At 47.4% G+C, this 27,999-nt stretch overlaps 2 protein-coding genes and 1 long non-coding RNA gene across 11 annotated transcripts in view; 1 reads left to right on the top strand and 2 right to left on the bottom strand.

Annotated features, from left to right (window-relative positions):
• The window catches only part of SEC14L5 (SEC14 like lipid binding 5), a 59,396-nt gene extending 40,215 nt beyond the window's left edge, over window positions 1–19,181 (bottom strand). For 5 of the 9 annotated variants that reach the window (XR_005585345.1, XR_005585343.1, XR_005585344.1 and 2 more), the window contains exons 1-2: window positions 19,046–19,181; window positions 10,852–10,928 (exon numbers count right to left, since the gene is read on the bottom strand). Coding sequence is in view for 5 of the 9 variants with exons in the window: in XM_039490888.1 (XP_039346822.1) it covers window positions 10,852–10,914 (63 nt within the window). In the remaining 4 variants the exon portion in view is untranslated. Of the gene's footprint in view, window positions 1–10,851; window positions 10,929–11,653; window positions 11,762–17,755; window positions 17,798–18,427; window positions 18,546–19,045 lie in introns of those variants that run through there. The other 4 variants (XM_039490885.1, XM_039490886.1, XM_039490890.1 and 1 more) reach the window with 4 other exon arrangements.
• A 166-nt stretch (window positions 19,182–19,347) lies between these two features.
• Window positions 19,348–27,999, top strand: part of LOC120373051 — a 28,642-nt gene continuing 19,990 nt past the window's right edge. The window contains exons 1-2 of the long non-coding RNA XR_005585347.1: window positions 19,348–19,417; window positions 20,493–20,684. This is a non-coding gene — a long non-coding RNA (uncharacterized LOC120373051). The remainder of the gene's footprint in view (window positions 19,418–20,492; window positions 20,685–27,999) is intronic.
• Window positions 24,702–27,999, bottom strand: part of LOC120373048 (syntaxin-binding protein 4-like) — an 83,769-nt gene continuing 80,471 nt past the window's right edge. The window contains exons 21-22 of the mRNA XM_039490884.1: window positions 27,368–27,425; window positions 24,702–26,033 (exon numbers count right to left, since the gene is read on the bottom strand). Coding sequence (XP_039346818.1) covers window positions 25,928–26,033; window positions 27,368–27,425 — 164 coding nt within the window. The 3' untranslated portion in view covers window positions 24,702–25,927. The remainder of the gene's footprint in view (window positions 26,034–27,367; window positions 27,426–27,999) is intronic.

Raw genomic sequence — 27,999 nt, 5'->3', positions numbered from 1 at the left:
CGCACAGCACGGGCCCGTGCCTTCGCCACCGGGGATCAAGTGATGGTTCTCATCCCCGGTAGGATCTTACAAAGGGCTACTGGCAAGTGCCGCTGGACGCAGATGCCAGGCTGAAATCGGCCTTTATCACCCCTTTGGGGCTCTATGAGTTTCTGACCCTGCCCTTCGGCCTCAAGGGAGCGCTGGCCACCTTTCAGCGCCTGGTGGATCAGCTACTGAGGGGGATGGAGAGTTTTGCCGTGGCGTATATTGACGACATCTGTGTCTTCAGCCAGACCTGGGAGGACCACGTGTCCCAGGTTAAACAAGTGCTGGACCGACTCCGAGAGGCTGGGTTAACCGTAAGGGCTGAGAAGTGCAAGGTGGGGATGGCTGAAGTATCTTACCTGGGCCATCGGGTGGGGAGCAGCTGCCTAAAGCCGGAACCAGCCAAAGTGGAGGTGATCAGAGACTGGCCCGTTCCCCAGACCAAAAAGCAGGTCCAGGCCTTTATTGGGATGGCGGGCTACTATCGAAGGTTCATGCCCCACGTTAGCGCCATAGCCACCCCGATCACTGAGCTGTGCAAGAAGGGGAAGCCAGACAAGGTGGTCTGGACCGAGCAGTGCCAGCAGGCTCTCTGGGCGCTGAAGGAGGCTCTGGTTAGTGGCCCCGTTCTGGCAAACCCAGACTTTGACAAGCCCTTTATGATGTTCACTGACGCCTCCGACACAGGATTGGGGGTGGTGTTGATGCAGGAGGATGAAAAGGGGGAAGAGACACCCCATCGTGTACCTGAGCAAGAAGTTGCTACCCCGGGAGCAGAACTACGCGGCCATCGAGAAGGAATGCCTGGCCATGGTGTGGGCCCTTAAGAAACTAGAGCCATCTCTCTTTGGGCGCCACTTCACCGTGTACACCGACCACTCTCCCCTGACCTGGCTGCATCAGATGAAAGGAGCCAACGCCAAGCTCCTGAGGTGGAGCCTGCTCCTGCAGGACTATGACATGGACGTGGTCCATATGAAGGGAAGCGCCAACCTGATAGCGGATGCGTTGTCCCGGAGAGGGGGCCCTGAACTTCCCCAGGTCACTGGGCAGAGTGACCCCGCTCAGTTCAGTCTCGAAGGGGGGAGAGATGTGATGGAGTAGGGACTGTCTGTGTGGGGGATGGGAGAGCCGGGGAGGACTTTAGGTGAGGGACAGGTATTCAGCCTGTAACCTGAGCTAGACAGGGGGGAGGGGAGGTCAACACCTTTGCCCGGGACGCTAGACAAAGGCAGAGAGCTGAGTGGAGAGGGTTGGGTCAGTTTCGGTTTGGGGCTGGGTGGTGGGAGTTCAGGGAATCCTATGCTGGGATCCAAGCACCCTGAACCCCCAGAAGGGCCAGATTGAGAGGTCGTGGCTCTGGCCACAAGCTCTGCTGTATCCTGTGTTCCTGTTGTCCAATAAACCTTCTGTTTTACTGGCTGGCTGAGAGTCACTGTGAGTCCCAGGAAGAGGGGTGCAGGGCCTGACTCCCCCACACTCCGTGGCAAGTAGACAATGCATTCCTGCCCACCCTCTGCCCTCCAGTATGCCCCAGAGAATGGGAGCACATGCCCAGGGCATCTGATCTTTACACAACTCCTCCTGCTTCTCCTCTGTGGGTTTTCGTAACCCGTCAGGCAAGTGACCTAGAAACAGATTACACAACAGATGTGCCTCAGGAGTCTGGACTTGGATATTTCTGTCCGTAACAGCACAGACACTCAAGCACCAAAGCAGAGCAAGCAATAAAACCCCTCACCAGCATAACTCTGCTGTACATGTGCAGACATTTCAGCCCAGAACCTGCTGAGTGGTTCCTGTGTGCTCCGGTGAGGCAGCACTCAGAATTAGGTTATCTAGCCTCATACTGTACCAGAATATCCTCAAGGGGAACATTATCGTCTCGGCTCATGAAAGGAAACTGAAGGGGATTATACAGTAAGTCAGCACAGTGTTGCATAACGATTCCCAGGACAGCAGCTCTGGCTTTCTCCCCAAGCCAGTCACTTCTCTAAGGCTAGAGAGAGGCTTCACTAATTCCCCATTAGTACATGTTACTGCTGAAGTGACTGGTTTGGACCTTGCATGTTAGGAGGCAGCTCCTTCAGCAGGCTGGGTAAAACGAGGTGAGTCACCAATCTTCTCGCTTGTTCTCCGCCTGCATTGCCTCCAGAGCCATGCTGAAGGAGTCCCCTGCCTATCCAGGCAGCCATTTGTGAATGAGAGCTGGCAGTTGGGCTCAGAGGAATTGTGCCTGCTTATATCTGCCAAATGTTGCTCCAGAGTGGTTCTGTGGCTCCCACAGTGGGGCTGTCTGGAGCCAGTGGCATGAAAGAGAGCTGCTGTTTTAGAAACAGGCCCAAGCACACAGATCAAGATGGGAGAAAATGGAGGACAAATCACTGCACACAGAACCCAGTTGGGGGTCTAGCAAGCGCGTGAAGGCTCGTCCACATCAGAAAAATTACCTCGCATTACAAAATAACCTGGAGGGGCCCTGCTAGCTAACATGATGTTAAGCACTCAGCGTAGACAGAGACCGCTGTGTTTAGTGTCGTGAGAGTGGGCCGTGAACAGTAGGGTTCACCTTCGGGCCAACTGAGACCAGCTGACACCACGTCAAAACACAACGTGTCCCTTCCTACGCTGAGTCACATTTACCATTGTGCAAGTTCCCATGACTCCTCAAGCTTGTATTCTAGCTCAATGCAATCCTCCAGTGCAGAGGAGCCTCCAGTGCAATCCTCCAGTGCAGAGGAGCCTTAGAGAGGGGGTCTGTGTTTGAGGAATGGGGGGGGTGGGGAACAAGAGGGGAGTGAAGGTATGATGTCAAGTTTGGGGCTGAGAAGCTCCAAGGCAGCATCCCCCCCAGAGGAGAACAGGGGTGTTGCATTTGTCTTTAGTAGCCATTGACTCTAGAAAGAGCTGTGACCCTCCCTCATGGAACAAACTGCCTAGGGAGGTGGTGGAAGCTCCTTCACTGGAGGTTTTCAAAAAGAGGCTGGACAGTCATCTCTCTTGGATGGTTTAGCCACAACAAATTCTGCATCTTGGCAGGACGTTAAACAAGATGACCCTTGCGGTCCCTTCTAACTCTATGGTTCAGATGTTGTGTCAGCCACCATCCAAGGCTCGAAGAGAGTGGACTTTCGCCAGCAGTCCTTTCTGTGTCTGCTTAAGCCAGGCCGGCACTTAGGGAGACCCTGTGTGGTGACACATGGCAGCTCAGGCTCTATGAGTTAGTCTGGGAGACCAACAAGGGCCATATGTGTGTCCAGGAGATGGAATAAAGAATCTTCATGATATTCACCATACGAGAACCCTGTCTCTTGTCTACCCAAGGGTAACACAAGAGAAAACATGGGTGGGGTTGGGGGTGGAGGGAAGGTGCAGAGGAGTCAGGACTCCACCAGGGGAAAAAACCCTCCAAAAAAAACATGCAAAGCAGTGATGGAGATACATGACAACCTTCTGTGACTGAGAAAATACTGGCAGTCTCTGGGCTGGAGCAGAAGTAAGAGATCCACTGGACTCCAGAGCTATAAACACTGATCTAGTGTTAGCGCCTTCTGGGCAGGAGCCAATGATCTGCCTCATTCCTTCAGACTCAGTGAAAGGAACGATTCAGTTAACACCAGCTGGTTATTACAATGCCTCCACAACTGGGCAACACAGCAGACCTTCCAGGACCATGACATGCACTGTAGCTGGATGCCACTAATCCTGGAAATCACCGACCTGCCCCATCTTCCATCCAACAGGAAACACCATTCCAGTCAGGCTATTCTGCTACAATATTCGCCTTCATTTGCTATCTAAATACAAACCTACCGAAGGTCCCCTTGATGCCAACAGGCAGAGGACACAGGGGGTGCAGCACCTAAGGTTGTACAGGGATCCTCTGTGTTGTATATCTGCATAACAGTTCAAAGAGCAGCATGAGAGGTCTCCACCGAGAGCCAGTAGCCCACTGCTCATCATAACCATTGTGAAATGTACGTACGGATAATATTGAAGGAGTTAAGAGGAGAAAATGATGCTCTCAATGTCTTGGCATTAAGGCAGGTCCCCAGCAGGTGACATAGCTTGGAGATGTTCCCTTCAGGCAGGAGGAGGTAGCTGATACCCATCTCCCTGTCTATTTGCATACTGAGCCAGGCTTCAAACATAGACTTCAAAAAAAAAAAATCAACAGGGTAAAAAACTGCAGGGGCTATTCTGTGTATGAATAAAGACAAAGGGCTGGGCTGGCATATCCTGGAGTGAATAGAGATACACAGAATCCTTCACCAAGGAGGCAAACTGACAGTGCGCAGATCTCATGAGAGAAGGGTTGCAGCCAGCCAGCTGCTACTTGAATCTCTGTGTTTTGTTAAACTAATACTGGATTTCACTATAGACAGATATAAGTCCTGCGAGTTAAGCAGAGCAGTGATCTGAGATGGACCTGGTATGCTGGGGTGTACCACTCCTTTGGGAGCAGCAAAACTGCATACCACAAGTGCCCAGGGGCTAGACACTCCAGGGAGAGGCTCAGAGGGCTTGAATGTGCCTGTTGCTAACCTAGAGGGGAGTGTGTGTGTTGCACCTGGCTGGTGGAATGGGGAAGCTGAATGCCAGGCACAGACAAGGCTTCCTCACACTAAGGGTGGGTGGTAGTGAGTGCCTCCCAACCCTGGGTATCCCCAGGAAGCATTACATAGGTCAAGACATGATCAACCACCAGGATATGTTGGACTCTGCAAATGGCCCTTCAGTAGTGGGGCCAGAAGCCATGCCCTACTGAGGAATGATTGCTAGTTGGACAAATTTCCCATGTCCTACTTTGGGGAAAAGTCTGGTACCTTGGAGAAGGAAGGTAGTGAAGCAAAGCACCCAGGGGCAGCAGGGCTCTTGGGGAGAGGAGCAGAGCAGGCCAGATGTACCATTGGACACATACAGACCAGTGAAAAGTTTGATCCAAGTTATTACAAATAAAATGCAGGGAAGTACACATGCATCGCACCCTTGTGCGAGACAGGACAGTTTCAACAAGTCATTTCGAGAAGCTGCAGTGGGAATTCAGGTAGGCAGGACATAACCCAGATTGGAATTTGGCCAAGAAACTGTGGTTAACAGACTTACACTCTTGGTAAGAGTGTCCTGCCTGAAATATTTAATACCCACAAGTGCCCAGGGTCCTCAATTTTACTTTGTCAATTGAGTTCTTCAGGGCAGGGACCATCTTCTCTTTACACACAATGTATCTAGTACAGTGGGGCCCAGGCAGGTTTTTAGGCGCTACAGGAATACAAATAATAAGGACATCTCCAACAGCACAGTGGCCCCTAACGCCATGCCAGGGCATTGATTCAGTACTGATAAAAGTACAACACCCCCCTGTGGTGACCCTTAGAGCTCGCCCATCCAGGTGCTGACATCCAATGACCCTGCTCAGCTTGAGCTCATATCATCACAACACATGGTGATGTGTCTGCAAGCAAGAAAGAGAGGACAGACTGAAGAAAGAGTCTAGGGCTTGAGAGACACTGTATGAACTCCTTCGGTGAAAGGAAACTTACATTCCTTTTGGGTGGATCTGCCCTAGAATTCATGTAATTCTGGGGTCAGTCCCTCCCAACTATTCAAGTGGAATACTTCAAAGCCAACAGAAGTCTCAGCCCCAACACTGCCTCAGCACCACATACTAAGCACCAACAACAGAAGGCAGTTAAGGGAAAGATGTTTTTGATAGTCCCAAAAACATACATATTAAAGTCCAGAGTAAACAAATGCAACCAGCAGCTGTTTCAGAGCCCTGGATGAATCAAATAGCTGCTCTCAGCAAAGAGCATTTATCAAGCACTTCATATTCAGTACGTGGGAACCGTCCGACACCACCAGCTAGAGAGGAATGCATCAGAGGCGGTCTGTTCAGACTGATGCTGCTCACTCTCCTTAATAATGGAGGGGCATAGAAACTGGACAAGCGAAGGCAGCTAAGACAGCGTGTCTAACCAGGGCTGTCATTTTTGGTATCTGTCCAATGAGAGTAACTTGGGCATGAGGATGTCGTACTGTTCGTACCGCCTCAGCTCAACATGGTCCTGTGGCCTCAAACCATCAGGTCACACTGAAGCATGTCATAAAACAGCGGGACTTTTGTGGGCTCCGAAAAGTATTTCGAGACCCATTAGCTTCTCCCAGTCACATTAAGAATAATCCAGGAACTAACAGGGCAGGCTGGAGAGCGGAAGAGAGGAGACATCTTCCTGTGAAATATTTGATATGGACCATTGTTGGACACAGGTATCCAGGTAAAAAGACCATTAGTCTGCACTCAGAGGGCAATTTCCTAGAGAGTTTTAATTATTCCATTAAAATGAGACTTGGTTTCCCACAGTAACACCCATTTTGTAAGTACTGCACTGATCTATACTAGGCAATTTCATGAGCCATGTATGAGTTGCTCAGCTCCCGTCAATGTACAGGGACGGTTATTTTGAAACCCTTTTTTCCGCCTCTTGCTCATCTCAGCTACTCCGGGCTAGTGTCAGCCAGAAATGCCAGGTCAGATGCACTCTGAGAAGTGCGTCACTGTCTAGGTCACGCCAGCTCCTAAGGAACCTCGGAGCAGCGGGCAGGCAGGCTGCTCGCTGCCAAGTGCCGTCGTGTGTCGGTCGCAGAACGTTCAAGGGCAGATTGGGTAACATGCACCTGCAGGCAAGTGCCTCTCTGGCACTTCCTCAGTTATGGAGATGCTGCACTCAGAGCTCCATCCAATCTCTTCAGCTGCTCTGTACAGACCTCTCCCATCTGCTGCAGCATTCTAGCTGCTTTAGACGAGATTCCAGCTACTCAGACAGAGAGATTGCTCTCCTTGCTGCAGCGGGAATACTCTCCTGCTAACAGGATCCAAGCTTGAAAATGGAGGCTGCAGAAGCAGAAGTGTGTGTAACGTACCTTTCCCTTAAAATTCTGATTCCGCCAATCAGGGATATAAATCTAGACTTGCACTTTTAACTAGTTAGGGACTCCTCAATCTTTATACTGGGATGTATCAATACCATAAACTTTATAAAACACTGGACTGCAGTTGACCTAGATACCCTTCCTGTCTGCACGTCTTGTCATATAGATAATATGAGCCGTTGTTGTATCCATATGGGATTGATGGATCGATCCATGGATCCTATGAATAGATGCACTGAACCCATCATTCTATTGCAAACAAACCCATAAAACACATAGGACATTTGCTAGTCACCACCACATTTGCATGTTATAATGTTTTCTACCACCCTTTATCTTATCAAGTTAGATTGTAAGCTCTTAAGACTGTCTTACTATGCATCTGTGCAGCACCTGGCACAATACAAATGAGCTTTTGGGTCAGATAGAGGACTGTACATACCTTTCAACAACCGTGGTAGTGATCAGGGAAGGCATAATACAGAAGATTTTAAAGAAACAGTCAGTCAATCTGTTTACACCCCAATATGTACCTTCCTTAAATGTGACCTGAAACTTATAGAAAGCTATTTAAAATCCAAGCCTCACAATAGAATACACATGGGCGCTGAGGAATTACAAATCAAAGCCAGACACATCCCATTATTATTATTTACTCTGGTTGAGTCCTTTAGGCACTGCTGGGATTGGGGCCCCATTGTGCTGAGTGTGGTCCATACACTCCCTACCCCACAACACTCACAGCCTGAATAGACAGGTAGTAGTATTATTCCCATTTTACAAATGGGGGAACTGATGCAAAGAGATGCGAAGCCCAAGATCACATAGGGGATCTATCATGGAACTAAGAGTTGAACTCAGGTCCCCTGCTTCCAAGTCCAGTGCCTCAAGCACAAGATCATCCTTCCATCCCATGAACCACTGTATTGAATCACTGCACTCCAGAAAACATGCCCAGAGCATTTTGGGGCATCCCAATACCGAAGAGGATGAGACTGCCTGGCTTATGGTGACACACGAGTATGAGCATAAGTGATGGCAAAGTCGTTTGCTGAAGAGCAAGCTTGTTTCATTTTACTCCCACTCTCCATGAGTAAGTGCCACCCAGTGACAGTTTAGCACTCTGCATCTGTGCAAAATGCTCACTGCCTCCCACGCTAATGGAACATTCCGTTTAAATCCGTCTAATAAGATAATTGAGACTGCACCGTGACTGATCCGCTGTCACTAGATTCAAACATCAGCATCTCTAGAATCTTTGTGACTTCAGCCGTCACACTAACAGCACGTTATGCCTGGCGGGGTGAGGACGCTGGGCCTCAGGAGATCTGGATTTCACTCCTGGCTCTGCCACAGACTCTCTGTGGTAGACAAGGCCACACAGAGTAAAGGCCTCACATGGGCCACGTGACCTTGGACAAGTAACTTCATCTCTGTGCCTCAGTTTTCCCATCTGTAAAATGCACCTAATACCTTTGCAGAGATGAAAAGCTTAGTTAATTAGACATATAAAGGACTAAATGTCACTTTTCATTCTCAAAGTCTTCAAACCCCAGGGAGCTAGCAGTTCTGTCAAGTAGAAAGCATCCTGAAACCAAAAGCAAACAGAACTAAACCACTCAGAACTAAACCCATCAAGCCTCCAGGAGTTCTGCTAACAAGCTTACAAAGGATTTGTCTAGAGGCAAGCGTCCTTATATTAGCAGGCAATCTATTGACTAGCATCTGGCATCCGGGCAATCCTGCTAAGATAGACGGTCATGGTGCTGAGAAGCACATGCACATCTGGCATGTTAGTGCTGTTTGCACATCTCTTTGTAATGAACATTGCTGCGTTGTTTTAACAGGAGCTGCACAGCGTCAGCACGGAGGGAAGACACAGAAAGCTCCTACCACAGCAAGCAACATGCTTCGTTAGCCTGGGATATGTTTTACCAATTTCCATAGCACACACGGCCCTGACAGTTTGCTTCACAAGTTAGCAAGGACATAAAGTGAATGAAAAGAATCAGTCCAACCAACACCGAACAAAAGCGGGCCTTACGCTTTGCCTTTCACACTAGACTGGTTGTGAAGGAGCCTCCAGGGGACCTGATTTCTCTCAGTTTAGAAAGCACCACCACTGTAATGGTGCATTCAAAATTTAGGAGCCAACTGCAAGAGCCTGCCAGCCAGTCTTAACTGCTGTGACAAGAGGCAGGATGAGAGGCTGGTTTGGATAACCAGGTCCCAGACCAGTTGTATAGTAATATACCAGCTGCACATTAGGAAAGGCACCTGGGGCCACTACTGTCATGCAGGAATCCAGAAGTAGCAATAGGGCCAGTAGGAATCCAAGGCTGCAAACCATTCTAGAGAATGGTGCATACATCCTCCATCCATGAACACACTTCAACCCATTCATCTAAATGTCCCCCCCGCTTATTCACCATCTGTGTCAGCCACTAGGAAAAGCTAGAGTCCTAGTTCAGTAGTAAGGGCACATGGAACATACTGGGGAGGTTCCGACCCAAAAAGGCTCAGTCTTCCCGAGCAGCTACGCAGCCACTGAACAAGATGTGACAAGATGAACCCCTATGTGGGCTTCTGGGCTGAATGACTAGCTGCCCAGTGTTTCCCTCTGAAGTCTCTCAGAGCAAGGCCCAAGCCCACCCAAGGGCCATTCAGCTCACTCCTTAGAGATCGGTAGCTGAGTCAGAAATATCACATTAGGAGGAGTAGCAGAAACCACCCAGCTATAGAACCAGAGCCCTTACCTTTATCCACCATGATGGGGATGGCATCACATAAGGTTGATCGGCCTTTTTTGAACTAGACATTTTATCAAAATTTCAAAGGAAAAAAAAATGGGAAATTTTGTTTGAAGAGATTCCTTCCCTCTACCCTCCACTTTTTAACCAGCTCTAATCACACTTATCTACATAGTCCCGGTCCCATACACAGATCACACATCAGATTGAGAAGGATCAGAGAAACCTATGGAATCGGCTCATCGCCACTTTATTAATAATATTCCCTCACCATGGCAGTTTCTAAGCAAAATGGTATTTGGGGAGGCTGGGAATATCCAAAGATGGTTCCTTAAACAAGGGCCTAACCAAGCACAGCTGGCTGCTTGCTCTTTCACAGGCACTGATCGCCTTTACCAACAACAGTCCCACTGGCTTTATGAATCAGCCATGAAGGATGCAGATCTATCTTACAGATGGCTGCTCAGGGACCCATGCGCACACTCCCCTTCAGTGAAGCAAACAGGATAAAAAAAAAATTAACCAGCACAGATGGCATGTTTTTTTCCCTCTTCTTCCGACACTGTTCTCATGCCCATGGGAAAGAAATAAACTAATTTTACTAGAGTAAAAGAATACTTAGACTGAGGCAGATTTTGATTATTTCTGGAGTACGGCAGTGCATGTAGAAGATTGCAATGGAAGGAAGAAGTCTGTGCCCTGAACTCACCCTAAAGAAAGTTCCTCTAAAATCAGTGGTGCCCAACCTCATTGCACAGGAGGGCCATATAAACCTAGGCACACCCTTGTGTGGGCCAAGCAGATTCTACATATCTTAATAAGACTTAAAGTCAACCATACTGATTTACATTTTAAGTTCAGCTTGTTTCATATGTATTTATATAGAAACAACCTATGTACTGTATTGTTTATTTAGGGAGTTGTAAACATGACAACACACTAACGAATCGGCCATTAGTATATTGCACTGAAGCAGGCTTTACGAGATGCTTTAGTGGGCCATGTACAGCTCGTGGACCCTGCTCGAAATAACCCATGATCTCACACTGGAGCCCCAACACCTCCCACCACCTGACGATGCCAGAGGTTGCAGTCGAGAGTTCAGCTGTAGGAGGAGAGGTAGAAGTGCAACATCACTCACCGCCATGACGAGCTCAAAGGGATATTTGTAGACTCGAACAGGGGACTGGTACTTCTGCACCATTTTTAACCGCACACCTGCAATGGGAAGGGAATAGTGGCTTTTAGATTTTTACATTGAACACTTCAACTCTAATAAGCATCATCATATATTTTGTACTTTTCATCACTAGACCTTAAGGTGCTGTGCAAAAGGAAGATAGTTTCCCTATCTGTAAAATGGGGATAATGATACTAAGGCACATAGAGGGATGAAGTGATTTGCCTCAGGGTCACCCAGCAGGCCAGCAGCACAGTCAGGAATAGAACCCAGGTCTCCCTTGTCCCAGTGTAATACTGTACCCACTAGGCCACACAGTCTTGCATATAAGTAGTACACGTTTCTGCTTCTCAACACCATTGCTGTGAATCCCACTTAGAGCTTAAATGCAGCTTACAACAGCAGCACAAGTTCAGAGCATGAGACAGATTTCTAAGTCAAAGAGCTGCTAGACCATACCTGGGGGAACGAGACCCTTAGGCGGCTCACCAAGCCTGAATTCTAACTTGTGTCTTCCACTCGATGTCTCATACCACCACACAAATCCACAGTGTTGGAACAGTTAAACCTGCATCTCCTTGTCTGGCACGTGGGATTTAAAATACCTCTTAACCCACCTGATTAAGAAAGCCAAAGGAGGCAGAGTGCTTACAAAACCTACCCACCACTTAACTAGGAATCGCAACCCACTGACAAGTGACAACGGCAACTGCTTACAGTGGAATGAAGGAAAACAACTGCCTCGGTTACAAACAGTACAGACCTCAGCACTTCCTTTATCCAAGCCACCTCTCACTGATCCCATTAGAATTCCTCTGCTGCCTCCTTCACTGGGGTTTTAACCCTCAAACACACGGCAGTAACCAGCATCCTAAGAGAATACATACACACTTAGAAAAAGCTTGTTATATAGCTTTCTGCAAGTCCTTCCCCTGCTATTAATACCAAGTGTCTGAGAAGGCTAGGAACACAGAAGACAGGCTCTGGGGCTGAGAATCCATGCTGCTCCTACCCTCCTCAAATTCCAGTGCTGAGCAGACACTGAAAGGACGGTTGCTCAGCACTGAACTCAACGGCTAGGACACAGAACAACTAATCCCTGCTTTAAGCCAAGGATTGGAGGTGAAACGGAGCTAAAAGGCTCTAAGCCACTTTACCCTCTCACAGGGGAAGGTCTAAGCATCTCAATATTAGGAGGGGCTAGGGGGCATTTGCAAAGAGAACAGCCTATCACAGTTCAGACACTTTAAAAAGTTTGAGTACCTGAATGAAGTTTGGGGATGGCTCGTAGTAGGAGAGTCTCACATTCAGCCAGAGAGAGACACTTAACTCTTTAGGTCCATACAACAGGTTCAGGGCCCAATGGATCTTAGAGAAACAGCATCAGCATTGAAATTGAATAGAGGCAAGCCCAACAGTGTGGAGAGACTCCATCACCAGGGCACCCGATACCAGCAGAAAGCAAACAGGGCGAGGGCAAATGAGCACCCAGAAAGCTAGGCTGATATCATGTAACAGGTACCCGAGCCAAAAGGAGTACAGGGCACCTTGTAACATAAGGCTGTAATTTGATTATGTAACTGTGATACCTGGCCTGTGCAGGGACTTTCTGGGTAAGTGCTAACATAGTGGAAGAATCCTAGCAGCCAAAAGGTATTTAGCCGTGATCTGGTTAGCACTCGCTGACCTAGCTCCCGTATATGAAATCCACGCCCTCTCTCTACAGAGGGGGCAAAAAGTCCTGCAATGAGAAAGCAGCATCCCAGAAAAGATCAGTCAGTCTTAATCTGTGTCCATGCTAGAGAAATGAGCCATTGCTAACTGACCAGCAGAATGGCACCAGCATGAGGTCCAACTAGGCAGCATAACAGTAGCCATGCTGTTTTAGGTACAGTTTTGTTTTGCCCGTACTTGCGCTGTACCACACTGTTACAAAGTTACTACCCCCCCCCGGGTGCCTATTCCACAATTCCCAGCCAAATTCCCTGTAGCAGTGGCTTGAGAAAGGCCTAAGAGTCAAGGAGGGCTGTGGGAGAAAATATCAAACTCAAAATGCCGTGGAAAGTTCCCATCATTCCCAGGGAAAAGGTGCTTGCACAATTTCCATTTTCAGAAAAGCTTTAGGAATTCAGGATGAATGCCCACCTTTCACACAGCCAGAATGGCTTCTGCTGAAGCTTCTAGACAGGACTCATGAGACATCAAAGATAGCAGTGGAATGTACCTGAGACAGAGACTAGCAGTTGAGGAATTTCATGCTGCATCATGCATACAACTTCCCCTCTCTGGACAGCACTTAGCACTATGTTCACTGGATAAAGCTTAGAGAGTAGGCACAGACCATGGCCACGAACTAGTGGGCTAGAGTTGTTCTTCAGACCTGGGACAAGCAGCAATGGCTGCAGAACTTCAGACAGAAGGAGACTTGTCCAACCTTCTGTGGTCAGACAGTACAGCCACTGCAGCCCCTGAACTACCCAGATGACAGCACTGTTCCGCATGGAAAACACCATAAGATCCTCCTATAGAAACCTGACCAGCTACTGTATTTTCTACTACATGCATCCGATGAAGTGGGCTGTAGCCCACGAAAGCTTATGCTCAAATAAATTGGTTAGTCTCTAAGGTGCCACAAGTACTCCTGTTCTTTTTGCAGATACAGACTAACACGGCTGCTACTCTGAAACCTGACCTGCCTAGTTACTGGTCAATTGGCCCAGTTTAGGGTTCAGAAATCCGTGGTGGCAGATGTCACCATGAAGGTAGGTATGCAGGAACACTACATAATGCCTTTGTATGTTCTTGTATGTATGGGATTGTTACTGAGATGACCAGTATAGCAGAGATCATTGAAGAACTTTTCAGCAGCGGATTTCCAAAACTGTGCAGGAGCTATTGATGGAACCCATGTGCCTACTCTTGGCCAGTCTCCAGGAATACATTAATCAATGGATACTACTCAGTAGCGGTGCAAGCCTTAAATGGATCACCTGGGCAAGGGCCCAGCTGTGTAGAGAATGGCCCAGTGACGTGTCCATGGCCAATTTTTTTTTTTTTCAGAAATTGGTGACTTTGAGGGAAAGGGACTATATTCCCACTGAGGAATATTAACAAAGCCTCCATCTCTACAGTGGTTCTAGGTGAGCCTGTCTACCCACTTTTACCATGGCTCATGAAGTCATTCTCAGATTACACAAACCTTAGATAGTGATGAATCCGCTACAGATTCTGTAGGGGACAACACGGGTGGTGGAGTGAAGCTGGAGATGTCCTAACCCATAACAGTTTAGTAACTAATGTAGCAATACCATCTGCCTGCTGCAATCTGAACAAGTAAAAGAAAAGGGGGGTCCTTCATGAGCAGGGAAGTGAGTAAGCAGTAGGGCAAGCAGCAACCTGTGCACCGAAAGGCAAGTTATTGCACCTGGGGCTGTTACTGACTAGCCCAGCCTGCAGACAGCATGCTGTTCAAATTAGAACTATTCTGCACCCTTTGCTGTACAGATGGGGGAACTGGGGAAAAGAGCCTGTAGGTCTGATTCTAAATAAAATGCCAACATCTAGCTTACAATTTTTATTATTCCCATGACGGCTTTTTCCTTTATCTTTGTACAGGCAAAAAGATTTTATGACGCGTAGCCAGATGTGAAATTCCCATCCTGTGTTTCCATACAGGAACTATAATAACGTAAGAGCACAAGTGCAACTAAAAAGTCAATGGGACTTGTGCTCCCAAATCACTTAACACTCCACTGCAGCACTTACTTCTGGATGGGATCTCAAGAGTGCTTTGGGGAGTAGGAGTACACATTGAAAGGTTTCCCGCAGTTATTTCTCATTGTTTAGCAGCGATTTGGCTTAGAGTTGGAGGGACATTGTCGATGACAAAAAAAAAAAACTGTTGAGCAATCGATATTAAAGAGTATGACTTGTCTGACTTTTTCTGGAATCTACTGCATTACACACAATGACCAGCTACAGTATCAAACCAGACTAGCATTTACAGTAACTAAAACCATTGTATTCTACAGAAAGAAGTGCATGTTTGGGGTTCATTTTCCTTGCCCCATTCATGTGAAAGTGGGGAATGCCTGAGAAACGACTGGAGAGTAGGGGGAAGAGCAACAATAGTGCTGTCCTGGTTAGCACATTTGTATTGGCAGGAGCCAGTTGCTGGATCAACTGTGCAGTAATGTTTTCTTGACCTCTTAAGTTCTCTCACTGGAACCATCTGTTCTCATGTCTCTCCTTCCTCGCCTTCTGGAAATCTCTGGAGATTCTAGAATGTCTTGCCTAAAGCTGTTCTGTCCTCCAGAAGTGAACCTCATCCTCACAACCAAAGCATTTGACCAGAGTCCCTTTTCCATCTCTCAATGACAAACAATAGGACTTTCCAGATTCTCTCTTTTTCTGGATCTCATATCCACCAACCATTCCACCACTCTGGATCCTGTCCACCTGCCTCTACGCCTATTGAGCAATATGGCCATTGCAATGAAAAATAAGTGACAGGGTTATTAACCTAGCAATATTTCATCTATTCATTGGAATACCAAGGGATGCAATAAAATTATGCTACAAAAGTGGAGTGGTAGAAAGGAAGGAGGCATGGTGGAGACTAGCAGAACAAGGGAGAAGCAAACACTTCCAGCTACCTGTGAAGTTTTAACAGTCCTCTTATCAGTAGAGGAGTCATCATGTTAATGACAACCTAGAGAAAAAAATTCCATACGAGTCTCAAGATAAGCCCCTGTTGAGACCTAATACAATGCAAAGCTACATACTTGGCACAGAAGGCTCCACATACCCAGGTTTCTTCTCCCGCCAACCTGGCTTGAATGCCATTTCCACAGTGCGTCTGGATCCTGGGATTTCCCAGAGAGATCCTAGCAACATGTTGGGAATCTCTCAGGCTGGCATCTCCCATGCCAGCTCCTCATTCCTCTTGGGCACCTGGTTCAAAAGGTGGCATTCACATACTGCATTGCTAGTAACCTCCATGCTACCTAGTAGCATAGGAGGCTGCATGGAAGGTCCAACAATTCAGTCCAGCTTAGAGAACAGATACATTTTACATGCAGAGCTGAACCTACTTTTGTTGTCCCGGGCTTTATTGGAAGGAACTCTGGTTCCAATATTTAATCTTTTCACAGCACCGCTTGATGTTCTGATTAAAGCCCATCTCTGCTAGTTGCCTGGACCTCCAGTTACACAGCACAGTGCTCCTTACAGAGTTCAGCCTCTCCCGGAGCTCATCTCCCCAGATGGCCACCAGCACCTGCATGTCAGCCTCAGGCCAGCTGGCAGCAGGCTTCTAGGGAAAAGCGCTAGACATGCTAGCAGATGAATTGATCACTGGCCAAACAGCATATAACTGAGTGCCATGGTGTGTGCAGTGCTATTTGTACAGCTAAGTGGCTTCAAACAAACTTGGCCCTGGTGTAGTGGAGTTCACAGAGTGGAACTGACAGGCTATATACACAGCGACTGAAGCACTAAGAAGATCTACTACACCACTGGGACTGTTATGCAGGCACCTCCTGCTCACAAAGGCACAGCACCAGTGGAGAAGCGGCTAAATTGGAGCTTTGAGCAAGGCTCACCATCGTATCGTCTTCAAACGGTTTCATGATATAAGCAGACGTTCTTATTGCTGCGCAAGTCATGGATGCAATGTGTGTTACCAGAGTGCTAAGGGAACCCAAACTACCAGTATGCCGACCCAGAGAACAGCCAGGCCTGGTTTAACCCAAGGTGCACCCAGGAGCTGAGCCAAGTATATCAGTACTTTTATAGTAACTCGCAGGGGCCAGCCTTTCAAGTTAGAAATATTTGGGGCCTCGTTTTCAGCAACCCACAGTTCTCAGTGACATCAAATGGAGCTGTGGACAACCAGCTCTTCTGAAAGTCTTTTGTTTAAAAATATTATTTAAAAGATCATTTAGTAAGACCCACACAAAACCAGAGCTGAGCATTCCATCCACTGAATTCCATATTACATTTAAATGGAAGGCACACTTCTTCAGTATTGCCTTCTCCGATATAAAACACAGTGTAACATGTACATAAAAACAAAACAATAAAACCCTAACACCAACAAAGAAACCATACCAAAACACACCTCTGAATAAACACACAATTTGCACCTGGACTGAGGAGCAGAAAAACAAACTACACAAGAAAGGCGTTCATCATGTTGCTTAATACACTACTGGAAGATTATTACTCCAATACCATGGTGATGAGCATAGAATAAGAAGCTATATAAAAAAAAGAGTTTAATGATATCCGTGATGAGGCTGCGGCAGACATGCCAATGTTAGCTCCGTGTTCATTTCAAGGCCAGACAAAAGGGAAGACACTTTGAAAGGATAAGACTGCTAAGGGGAAAGAGTTGTTTTCAAGCTTTTTAAAAAAAAAAATCAGAAGGCAAGAGAAGTTAGATATGGGAACCAGAAATAGAAGGTGAGTAAGTACTTAGTCTTTTTTTTCCCTAAATGAATTTTATAGTGTAAAGTGATTTACTGCAAGATAGAGGAGTTTTCAGGCTTGTCAGTTACTCATCACCACTCCAACAGCTTTACTCTTCTCTCTGCTCCCCTGAGGCTCCTAACTAAGATCTTCTCCAACTTCTCTCATCAGCAAAACTGACATTTTTTCATGTCTCCTTCATTCCACCCACTAGTCCCTTCCCTGAGTTGTACTCATCAGCACATGCCCACTCTCCTACCCACAGACATAGTGCCTGCACCAGGCAACTTTAGAGAAAAAAAAATCCCACCCATGCTGCTGCTTGTTCAGTTGCACCAGTGGAGCCCTAGTACATGCAAGCCTCTGGTGTTCTATCAGAGAGCGCCAGATATACCTGTTCAGCACCACTGACAGAGTCCTGCCTTAGGGCTGCCAACTTGCAGTTGATGCAATGGGCATTTTCTTCTAAGCTATTCTAGAGTAGCCTTCAGCATCTAATGGGCAGAAATCAAATCCCGATTGGTTCAAGTGAGAACAGACCATTATTAACTTCTTCCACGTCATACAGCAGTTTACCCCTATCCATTGTTACGAGTCTGGAACTACCAAAGGGTGTGGGATACGCTGGATCAGCAGGTATTAGAACAGTTCAGGATGTAAGTGCATTGGGAAGGCTTCCTGGGGTCCCACACTGGAGAAGTAGAGGAGAAAAGGTGATATAGGTCAGCATTCAGGGACATTAGGGAGTTATGTGGGAGCCCAAGACAGGATTAATATAGGGGGCTGCAGGCCAGGTTGAGAAGCATCAGCAGAGCTGCGGGAGGGCTCACCACTGGAGGGGCAGGGAGTAAGTTTCCAGACTTTATGGCTGCAAAGAAAAGCTGCTGGATGGGACCCACAGAAGTGCTGTCTTCCTGAGGCTGCAGACAGGTAGCGCCAATGCCAGAGCTCCTGCTTACCTAGCTGCTGCTCTCGGGTAACTCACCTGAGGAAGAGCTGTGTGTGGCTCCAAAGCTTGTCTCGCTCACCAACAGAAGTTGGTCCAATACATTATTCCCTCACTCACCTGGTCTCTCCAGTGTTACAGGGGCTGTTTAGAGCCCTGTGGGCAGCAGCGAAATTGTCCAGGGTCAAATCAATTCCCGGCTGCTGCGCAAAGCTCGGAGCAGCAAGGAAGGCTGGCCCTGGAGTTACACAGAGCAAGAGGAAGAGGGGGCTGGAGCGGACATGATCCCCACGACAGGGGTGCGGCGGAAGGGTCCTTCTCCGGCTGGGGGAGGCGGTGAGCGACAGCAAGCGGGGGCTAGGGCCAGCAGCCCAGTCTGGCGCCCGGGACAGCTCCCCGCCCTGCAGCGGCCACAGGGAGCTCGGGGGCGACTCCCCAGCTTATGGCCCTGGCCCTGCGGCGGCGGCCGCCTGGGGCGCACCACCTGCCAGGGGAGACATAGCCAAGCGGAGGGAACCGGCCGGGGCTCTGTCCCCGCGGGATGCAGCAGAGCCGGGACTGGCCCGGGATCGCAAAGCAGAAAGGCGGGGACGGAGGAGGTGAGCCGCCCGCACAGGGAGCGTGGTGGGGAGGGAAACCCTGAGGCTGCGAGGGAGCCGGGTCGGGCCGGGGGCTGCCAGCGGCATGGAGCTGAGCCGGGGAGGGGGGCGGCAGGGGCTGGGAGCCGGCCCCACTCACCCTCACACCGCGTCGCGGAACAGCCGGACCGGATCCATGGCGGAGGCAGCGGCCCGGCCTTCGGCTGCCGCGGCTGTTCTCCCGGTCCCCGGCATCCAGCGGCCCTTCAATCGCCGCGCCGCCAGCGCCCCGCCCACTGTGCCGCATAGCCCCGCCCACTACACAGTGCCCCGCCTACTGTGTCAAACGGCCCCGCCCACTGCAGAGCCGGCCCACTTCATAGCCCCGCCCTCTGTGCCGCACAGCCCCGCCCACTTCATAGCCCCGCCCTCTGTGCCGCACAGCCCCGCCCACTACACAGTGCCCCGCCCTCTGTGCCGCACAGCCCCGCCCACGACACAGAGCTACGCCCACTGCCCCTCTCAGCTCCAGGTATCGTTAAGAGACTGCACAGTGACCCTGAGGGCAGCAGAAGCGGGGGTAGTAGGTGTACCATGACTGCTCCCTGCTTTTTATTAAAAAGCTTCCTCCTGCCAGCCCTGCAGAGGGGCACTGCCCCCTTCCTCCCCCAAGAGCATCCTCCATGCCAGCTCCACAACCCTATTCCGGCCCAGTGAGGCTGGTGGGGTGAGTAGGGGCTGGAGAGCAAGCTCACCTTGCAGCCACATCAAGCAGCAGGGGTCCTGCAGCTCTGGTCGTGAGGGTAGGGTTGGGGGAAGGCCGTTCTGAGTAGCAGTGCAGCACTGCAGCTCTCCACACCTGCTCGTCATGCCAGGAGCAGGATGCTGGGCCCAGCCCCGTGGGAGAGGAGCTGTGCTGCAGGGTAAGTGCAGCACAGGCTTGCTCGCCAACTTCCACCCCCAGAAGCTGCCCTCCTCCCAGAGCTGGGGGGCAGGCTCGCTCTTCAGCTCCCTGCCATCTCCCACCCCCTGCATGGGGCTCATGCCCACCAACCACTATTTGAGAAAATCAGTCTGGACAAAGCATCGCAAGCCAATAGAAAAATCACACTGACTTTTGTCCCCCTGTAACTAACCTGCAACCCTAGCCATGGTACCACCTAGAGCACCATCAGCTACCCTGACCCCCTTTGCACCACCCAGCCCCCCACCCTGCCTCAAGTTCTACCAAAGAGCTGCCCCCCCCCACACACACACACATGAAGTCCTGCTGCAACCTACAGCCCAGCCTAACAGCTCCACTCCCTCCAGTATTATGTTTGGGCTACTGTGGCCCAGTGCTGCACCTGCTAGTAAGGCTGAGGAGTGAATGTACTGTAATTAACAACATGTATGACCACATACACAGGCCTAGTTCTTATTACAATGTATATACTGTATTCGTTGAGAAATAAATGTAACCCCCTTGGGGTTTAGAGAGCACAGCCCCATTCAAACATTGTCCTGAGGCAGAGGGAGTGCCGATTGTTCTAGGATGAGGAAGTGCAGGTTGTACCAGGGGAGTGGAGAGAGGGAGAGTGACCAGGTGTGTGTGTCTGGAACTCCAGCCATAAGGACCTACAGGAAGCAGGCCCTCACAAAGGGAAGTAGCAGAGAACCAGCCCAAAGCCTGGGAGGTACAGAGCAGCAGACCAGCGATGCCCCAGGACAGGAGGAGCACTGTGCCAGGGAGGAATCACCCAAGAAACACAAACTGGAGCCGGACCCAGTATCACTGTTACCCAGAGCTGCATGGAGCTGTGAGTACTGGAGCTTGTGACCTTGCATTGGGAATAAGGAGGGAGGCTATAGTGGGAGGTTGTTGCAGAAGACACCGGAGGGGTTTGTTGAGGAAAGTTGACTGGCAGTGACCACAACCAAGAGCACCCAAGACTCACTGCTGGATTGGAACTCTGCCAAGGCTTCCTCAACTCTGAGTGTAGACGCATTGCTCAGTGTCTGCCCTTTCAGACTGTGGCACCACAGGGCCTTTCCCCAACAAACTCCTCTGGGAATATCCAGGGAAACAGGGAGCATCAAGGATGTATCCAGAGAGCAGCAGCAGCAGGAGGGAAATTCTATAATTTTTCCTGGAAGTTTTTGGTTAGACTTTATATTTCAGAATCCAGTGTAGAAGGAAGGTCCCTCTACTACAGAAAAATAGCACTCTGTGGACAACCCCCTCCGTATTGTCACACTAAACCCTTTTCCATCCTCCTTTCACATGTGCTTAATGATGATCCAGAGAAAATCAGTCTTGTTTAAACATTAAAGAGCCTCTTTAAATATTAAACTGCAAAGTTCACCTGGTTGTTAAAGCTGTATTTAAAGCAGGTTGGAAGTGAGTTTCCATTCTCCATTATTGGTCTTCTATGCACCTGGTGTCCCTCAATGGCGGGGCACTTTTCAGCACATCAACCAGCATCAGGAGGCTCAGAAATGCCAGCTGGCTCCAAAGCATTTTTCAGGGACATTTAGCTTGGGGATGAGAAATGGTTCTCAGCTGATAAACTTTCCAATTTTTAATCTAGCTTCATTTAACAAAAAGGCAGCAATCAGTTTCACTGGGCTTAGGGATAAGCAAAAGCTTTCCCGACTAGGAATGTGCCTGACATGATTCATTCTGGGGGGGATTTCTATAGAGAAATAAAATAAAATTATTATTATTATGATGCCCCTTTCTAGAAAGACTCTCATACTAGACTCACAAACCCACTTACTGTGCTTCGCAAACACTGATGATGTAGCTTCACAACACCTCAGTGATGTAGGTCAGTATAATTATCCCCATTTGACAGATGTAGAAACTGAGGCACAAAGGGATGAAGTGAGTTATCCAAAGTAAAAGACAGTCAGTACCACAGCTGGGAAGAGAATCCAGATCTCGAGTCCCCACCAACTACTCTCCCAAATTATCCCTCATACAACGGCCTTATCTATCCCATCACAAAATATTGCATCAGTGATTCTTTACTGCACATGTCTGCATCACTATTGATCCTTCAAGGTTTTACCATTGGTACCTGGCTGTGCAGCCTCTTTTGTAGCTGTTAAATATTTTTGCTCATATCTTTTTTGTTTTATTCATTAGGAAAAACAAAACAAAAACAAATAAGCAGCAAGAACTGTCACGCTTAAGCAAAAATGCTCAGATCTAGTGAGTAAGGAACACCAAACCAGTGAGATTCAAACCCACAGCCTTCCAGGCCAAACTCCAACCATTTTCATTTTGTTTCAATGTGTGATTGCAAGTTTGTGGTTGCAGTGCACGGAATGCAATCTAGGATTATGTTTTAATAACTTTAATGGGACGATATGGGCTCCCCTCTAGCCCATATCGTCCCATAACCTTTGTTATTTTTCACTAGTTTTAACTGCAGGTTGTAGTCCAATGCTTCCTCATCTTTATTGTAAATGCTGCTCCTTATTTCCATTAGCGCATTTTGGGACCCCAGTTACATGGTCATAACAGCCATTGACACCAAGAGATCTTTTAGATACTACAGTGCTAAGTTTTACAGCGAATTCTACAATAGTGTCATACCAATTGCAACTGAAGGCAGAATTAGGCGCTTTATGGGAGCACTAGAACAGGCCCTGTCTAAATAAGATGCATTTCAGTTAGGTGCCTTTTCAACTGGCTTCTGTGCACCTGCTATTTGTTTCTTTTTGACTTTCCCATTTTGTCTCCGGGTTACTGTGGGAAGATGTTGGTGTTTCTGCTCTGCTTTCTGCCTCTAACCTAATAGCATATGCATAACAGTAAGGCACAACAACAATTTTGTTATCCTAGCAAAAATCTACATCAAGTCTGGCAGCATTATTCTCCTCAGATCTTAGCTTTCAATGTTTCTCTGAAAGGGTAGTGGCTAGTAACAAGGCTATTAATAGGAGACTGTCCTTAAAGCAATCTTAAAATGGACATGACTTGTGTGATGAGACAGTCAGAAAACAATGGGGTCAGGCTAAAAAATGGGACTCTTCTGAAAAGCATGTAAAAGTCTTCCTGAAACGGTCCTGACTGTGTGGGTACAGGAACCGGGGGGATTTCTTTTCCCAAATAGATTGCTGAGAGTATAGAATCCTCTAGAGTGTTCAGAGGCTAAAATCTGAAAGGCTCTTCTTGTAGAAAGTGGGTGGGCAGAGGGCTGTAACTAGGGTGACCAGATGTCCCGATTTTATAGGGACAGTCCTGATTTTTGGGTCTTTTTCTTATATAGGGTCCTATTACCCTCCACCCCCTGTCCTGATTTTTCACATTTGCTGTCTGGTCACTCTAGCTGTAGCTATAGTCTTACATTTTCATGGATATTGGGTAGAGGAAATTAATTGTACTGGATTAGTGTCTGTTTCCTTCCCTCTCCACTTATTTGGTTAAGTCATACAATGCTTTCAATGCAACACTTTGCTTTGCCATGTTTTCTTTGCACAGACCATCATGCAGTGTAATATATTTGTACAATTCTTATCTTCTTTCATTCTCATTAAAATGAAAGTCACCTTACCATGGGGAGAGCATCCCAGGTATTGGAGATTGAAAGGACCTAGTAGGTCATTTAGCCAAAAGTCCCCCATCTGTTACAGCATGCTGGTTGTTTACTTGGCTGCTGTCCTCTACCCCAGAGCTGGCTGTATTTTAGTGGTGACGTGATTTTTGTATGTATATTGTTTGTAAAGTGCTTTAGGAACTTTTTGGACAAAAAGTCACATATAAATAAGTGAATACAGGTGTGAGGGTGCACTCCATATTTTTATAAAAATGTTTATAAGTGTGGATATGATGTAACTGGAATATACTTTATGCAAAAGGTCTCTTGTAAGGTATCATTACAAAGCTTATAATCTACTGTGTGTTCAACCTAATTGTATGAATGTATCATTCTTGTATCTGAAACTAGGAATATGAAATATAACTGAGGTCCTATTGTAATCATGCAAAGTGTGGGCCATTAATGGTGGTTTAGAATCTTGATGGCACCCATTGACTAGGACAATTGGCTGTAGGTGGTTTATTTACCTGCAATCCTTCTTGTGGACATGGAGGCCAGACTGTGGGTAATGAAGAATGAGGTCTTACAGTGACATGTGACCATGTCACCTGATGCTGGAATCCATCTTAAATCTGGTGCTTTTCCATTTAGAAGGAGGGATAGGAACCCAGAGAGACAAAGGATTCCCGCCTTGGGCCAAAGCTATAAATGAGAGTGGAACAGAACAAAGGTGGCCAGTCATGAGAAGTCCCCTAGTTACCACCTGAGCTAGAACAAGGACTGTACCAGGGGGAAAGGATTGGGCCCAGACTTGGAAGGAGTCTTGTTCTAATAAGCTTTTTTTCACAGACATCAGAGGGTTAGATTTACCTGTATTCAGTTTCTTAAATGTATTAGGCTTAGACTTGTGTGTGTTGTTTTATTTTGCTTGGTAACTTACTTTGTTCTGTGTGTTATTACTTGAAATCACTTAAGTCCTACTTTTATACTTAATACAATCACTTTTGTTTATTAATGAACCCAGAGTAAGTGATTAATACCTGGGGGAAACAAACAGCTGTGCATATCTCTCATCAGTGTTATAGAGGGCGGACAATTTATGAGTTTACCATTTATAAGCTTTATACAGAGTAAAACGGATTTATTTGGGGTTTGGAGCCCATTGGGAGCTAGGTGTCTGGGTGCTGGAGATAGGAGTACCTGCTGAGTGGTTTTCAGTTAAAGCCTGCAGCTTTGGGAAGGTGGTTCAGACCCTAGGTCTGTGTTGGAGCGGAGTAGCGTGTCTGGCTCAACAAGACAGGATCTGGATTCCCAAGCTGGCAGGGAAAATGGGCTCAGAGGTAGTTTCAGCACATCAGGTGACAGTCCTAAGGGGTCTCTGTGACCAAACCTGTCACAATAGGGTATTATTATTATGCACGGGCCTTCCTTTTACAATGTGTGGGACCTGTGTGGTTTTAAGTCCCAAAGAGGAAATTTGAAGCTATGCTTAAAAGTTCCTGGGAAAAAGACAAGAACATGCCCATTTATAATGTGATCTCAGTTCAACTTGTTATTAGTTGCCAATATCTGTAATACAGAAGGGAAAAACTGAGGTTAAGAAGCAGCTGGCCCAAGCAGGTTAAACTCATCCTAGAGACTCAAACCGACCAACTCCAAACCTCACCAGCTCAGAAATCAAACACCCTCTAAGCAGTGTTTTCATTTTATTTGCCAGACTGTGCTTTCATCTCAGATCTCTACCATTTTCATTACTAACCACATAAAACCTCGAACCACGTGGGTCTAGTTTCCAAATGTTACACCACACCTTTACTGAAACATGTTCCATGGTGTCCTTTCTGTGCTCAGCATAGTTTACGGGTACGACATTATTGACACTGTCAGCTACCTCCGGGTTTCTTCTTTCCACTTCAAGCATTGCAGCTGGGATAAGCTTTACAAAAAACACATGATATATATCCCAAGACAGCTATAGACACTACAGAGTATGTTGGATTCACTACAGTCCACTAAGCATCTGAAGAAGTGGTTTTTTACCCACAAAAGCTTATGCCCAAATAAAGCTCTCTTTAAGGTGCCACCGGACTCCTTGTTGTTTTTAAGTTTACTTTGGTTTTTCCCATATGAAATCCCAAAAGAAATCCTTTCAGGACCCGTGTGTCCTTCTCTGGTTAGTCCATGCTCCTCTTACTGTATGGAATGCCAGCTCTAAAGGCTGCCTGCCTGTGGGGTCCATGCATTCACATCCCCTCAGCGATAACTTTCCTGTTTATAAAGCTGAAGAACCAAGAGAGAACAGCCTTGTATAATAATTCAGAGGTAGCCATGCGGGTGGGTTTGCTGCTTAAGTCTTAGGTGGCTAGTCAGAAGAATCAGTGTCTCAGCAGAAAACATGGATTTTCTGCTCTGCCTGGAAACTGAACCATCCATTCTGCATCCTGTCTGTCTCCCAGCAGAGCATCTGTGTTATGAATATACACGGTTATGCATAGGAGTGCATCTCAGGAGATTTATGTAGTCTTCTCAGGCAGTTCCTTAGTTGGGCTCGAGGGCTGTGGCTCATCACTCTTGCTGTGGGTCGGAGGAGGGGGCCATGTGGTTTTCTGATGAAGATGGCTGGAAACAGAAATCAGATTTTACAAAGGTGTGGGAGAAGAACGCACATGGCAACTTAGTATAAAAACAGGATTCTCTGTTAAAGAAAGGGATGCTTTATGAAAAATATAAAGGTCACATGTTCTGCACTGTAAAATTTGCCAGTGCATCTGTTTTGCACACACTCAACAGAGGTGCTTGGAGATTTTTAGGATGCAGTTGAGATGGCCAGATAAAGCTTTAGCCTGAGACAATGAAGCATACATTATTATGGTCTCAAAAATAAGGCCCTAATTCAGCAAAGCACGTAAGCATATGTTTAACTTTAAAGCATGAGAGTATTCCCACTGAAGGGTGTAAGTGATCTGTAGAATTGGTACCTAAATACAACCCATGCGGATTGTACTCTGCTGAGTGATAGCTGGAGTGCATCAGAATTAAATGTGTGTGTTTTATATATGTAGTTCTTGGAGCAAGTAATATTCACACCCTCAGGAGGGCTCTATTCATATTGAAGAACCATACAGTCACCTAGGAAGATGTCAATCAGACAAGTCCTGGAGCCAGAAAACCCTACCTGCCCTGAAGAAAGGCAGGCTATAAAAAACACAACAGGAACTGGCATTAGAATTTGCCCTGCTCCCTGCTGAAACTCCCCTGCAGGACGAATGGCTTGCCTCGGAAGGCACTCATTTCCCTGACATCAGCATTCTCTGAAGGCTGGGTCTCTATAGTACGGAAGAAGGAATATGGCCCCTCTCACCTCTGCTGTCTCTGTGTTTTCTTTATTGACACATCTGTGCCAGTCCATGGACCCCCTGAGGTCTACCTATTCCTGTTCTAGTGCATGGGTTCTCTGCTCGTACTTTCAACAGCCAGTCCTATACCAGCACCCCTTGCCTAGTGACTTGGCATTGCTATGCTGCCCACTGGCTCCCTAGAACATAACTTTTATATGGAATATACTTAAGACATGTGATATAAAATCCAGGAGCTGACTACTGCACAGGCTGTAATGGATTGTAATTAAGCTGATCTAGTGTTTCAGACTGAACGAGATCAGGAGACGAGATTTGGATGAAGCAGATCTACGTTTCAGAGTGTGAGTGAGTGAGCTGTTACGTTCTCTTTCAGGAAGGTGTATGAGGTGTTGCTGCTTTTCTGGATGAAAATGATAAAGGGATACAAAATGAGCTGTGTTTTTAAAAGAAGCTTTTTAATCTTTATAACCAGGAAGATCTCAACAATCTACCACAACTGTATGTGGACAGAGTTCTTCTGAAGGCTGAGATGTTTGCAAATACCTCCACCAAAACAAAGCAGAAATTAGAGGCCCAAGCAGACCTGACACTTACTCCTTGTAGTTTAGGCTTCCCTCCTCAGTCAGGCACTCGTCCCAGTTGTATGGCAATACTGCAGACACAGGAACACAGCCACCCGTTAACAAAGGGTCAGAAAACATCATTATTTGTTCCTTAACAACAAGGTACAATGCAACCAGCACTGGGAGCACAGTAACTGCATAAAGGATATACCTACCCTGCTCGCTGGAAATGTTTCGGGACCATCAGCTAAGTTCAGAATTGCTAGGCAAGACAGTTAACTTAAACTCCCACACACTGAAGTTAGAATCCCCTAGCCTGACTTACACCCACTTACCCAGAAGCAGGGTGCCAAGGACACCTTGCACCTTTCTGTTAGCTGCTTTTCCTGCTAAACTCCTTTTTCCTGGTTCCTCCGTAGGAGTTACATCAATCTAGACTCCCTCCCCTCCAACTCCGTAGGTCAAATTCAGAGATGATCCATATGGAGAGTGAGGTGTAAATTAACTGCCCATCAGTAAGCAGGTGTGAATCTAAGTCAGTTTAAGGGAATCTAAACTGGTTTAACAGGTAAGGGGTGAAAGTGTAAGTTATACCAATTGTAAGTACCCTGCGTCTAGACTTTCTTCACTTCAAACTCCCATCTGAATTTGGGCCTCTACAGC

This window comes from Mauremys reevesii, linkage group 10 (genome assembly GCF_016161935.1).
Source record: "Mauremys reevesii isolate NIE-2019 linkage group 10, ASM1616193v1, whole genome shotgun sequence".
Classification (NCBI taxonomy): Eukaryota; Metazoa; Chordata; order Testudines; family Geoemydidae; genus Mauremys; species Mauremys reevesii.
Note: the sequence above shows the minus strand (reverse complement) of the source record. Positions and strands in the feature narration are given on the sequence as shown.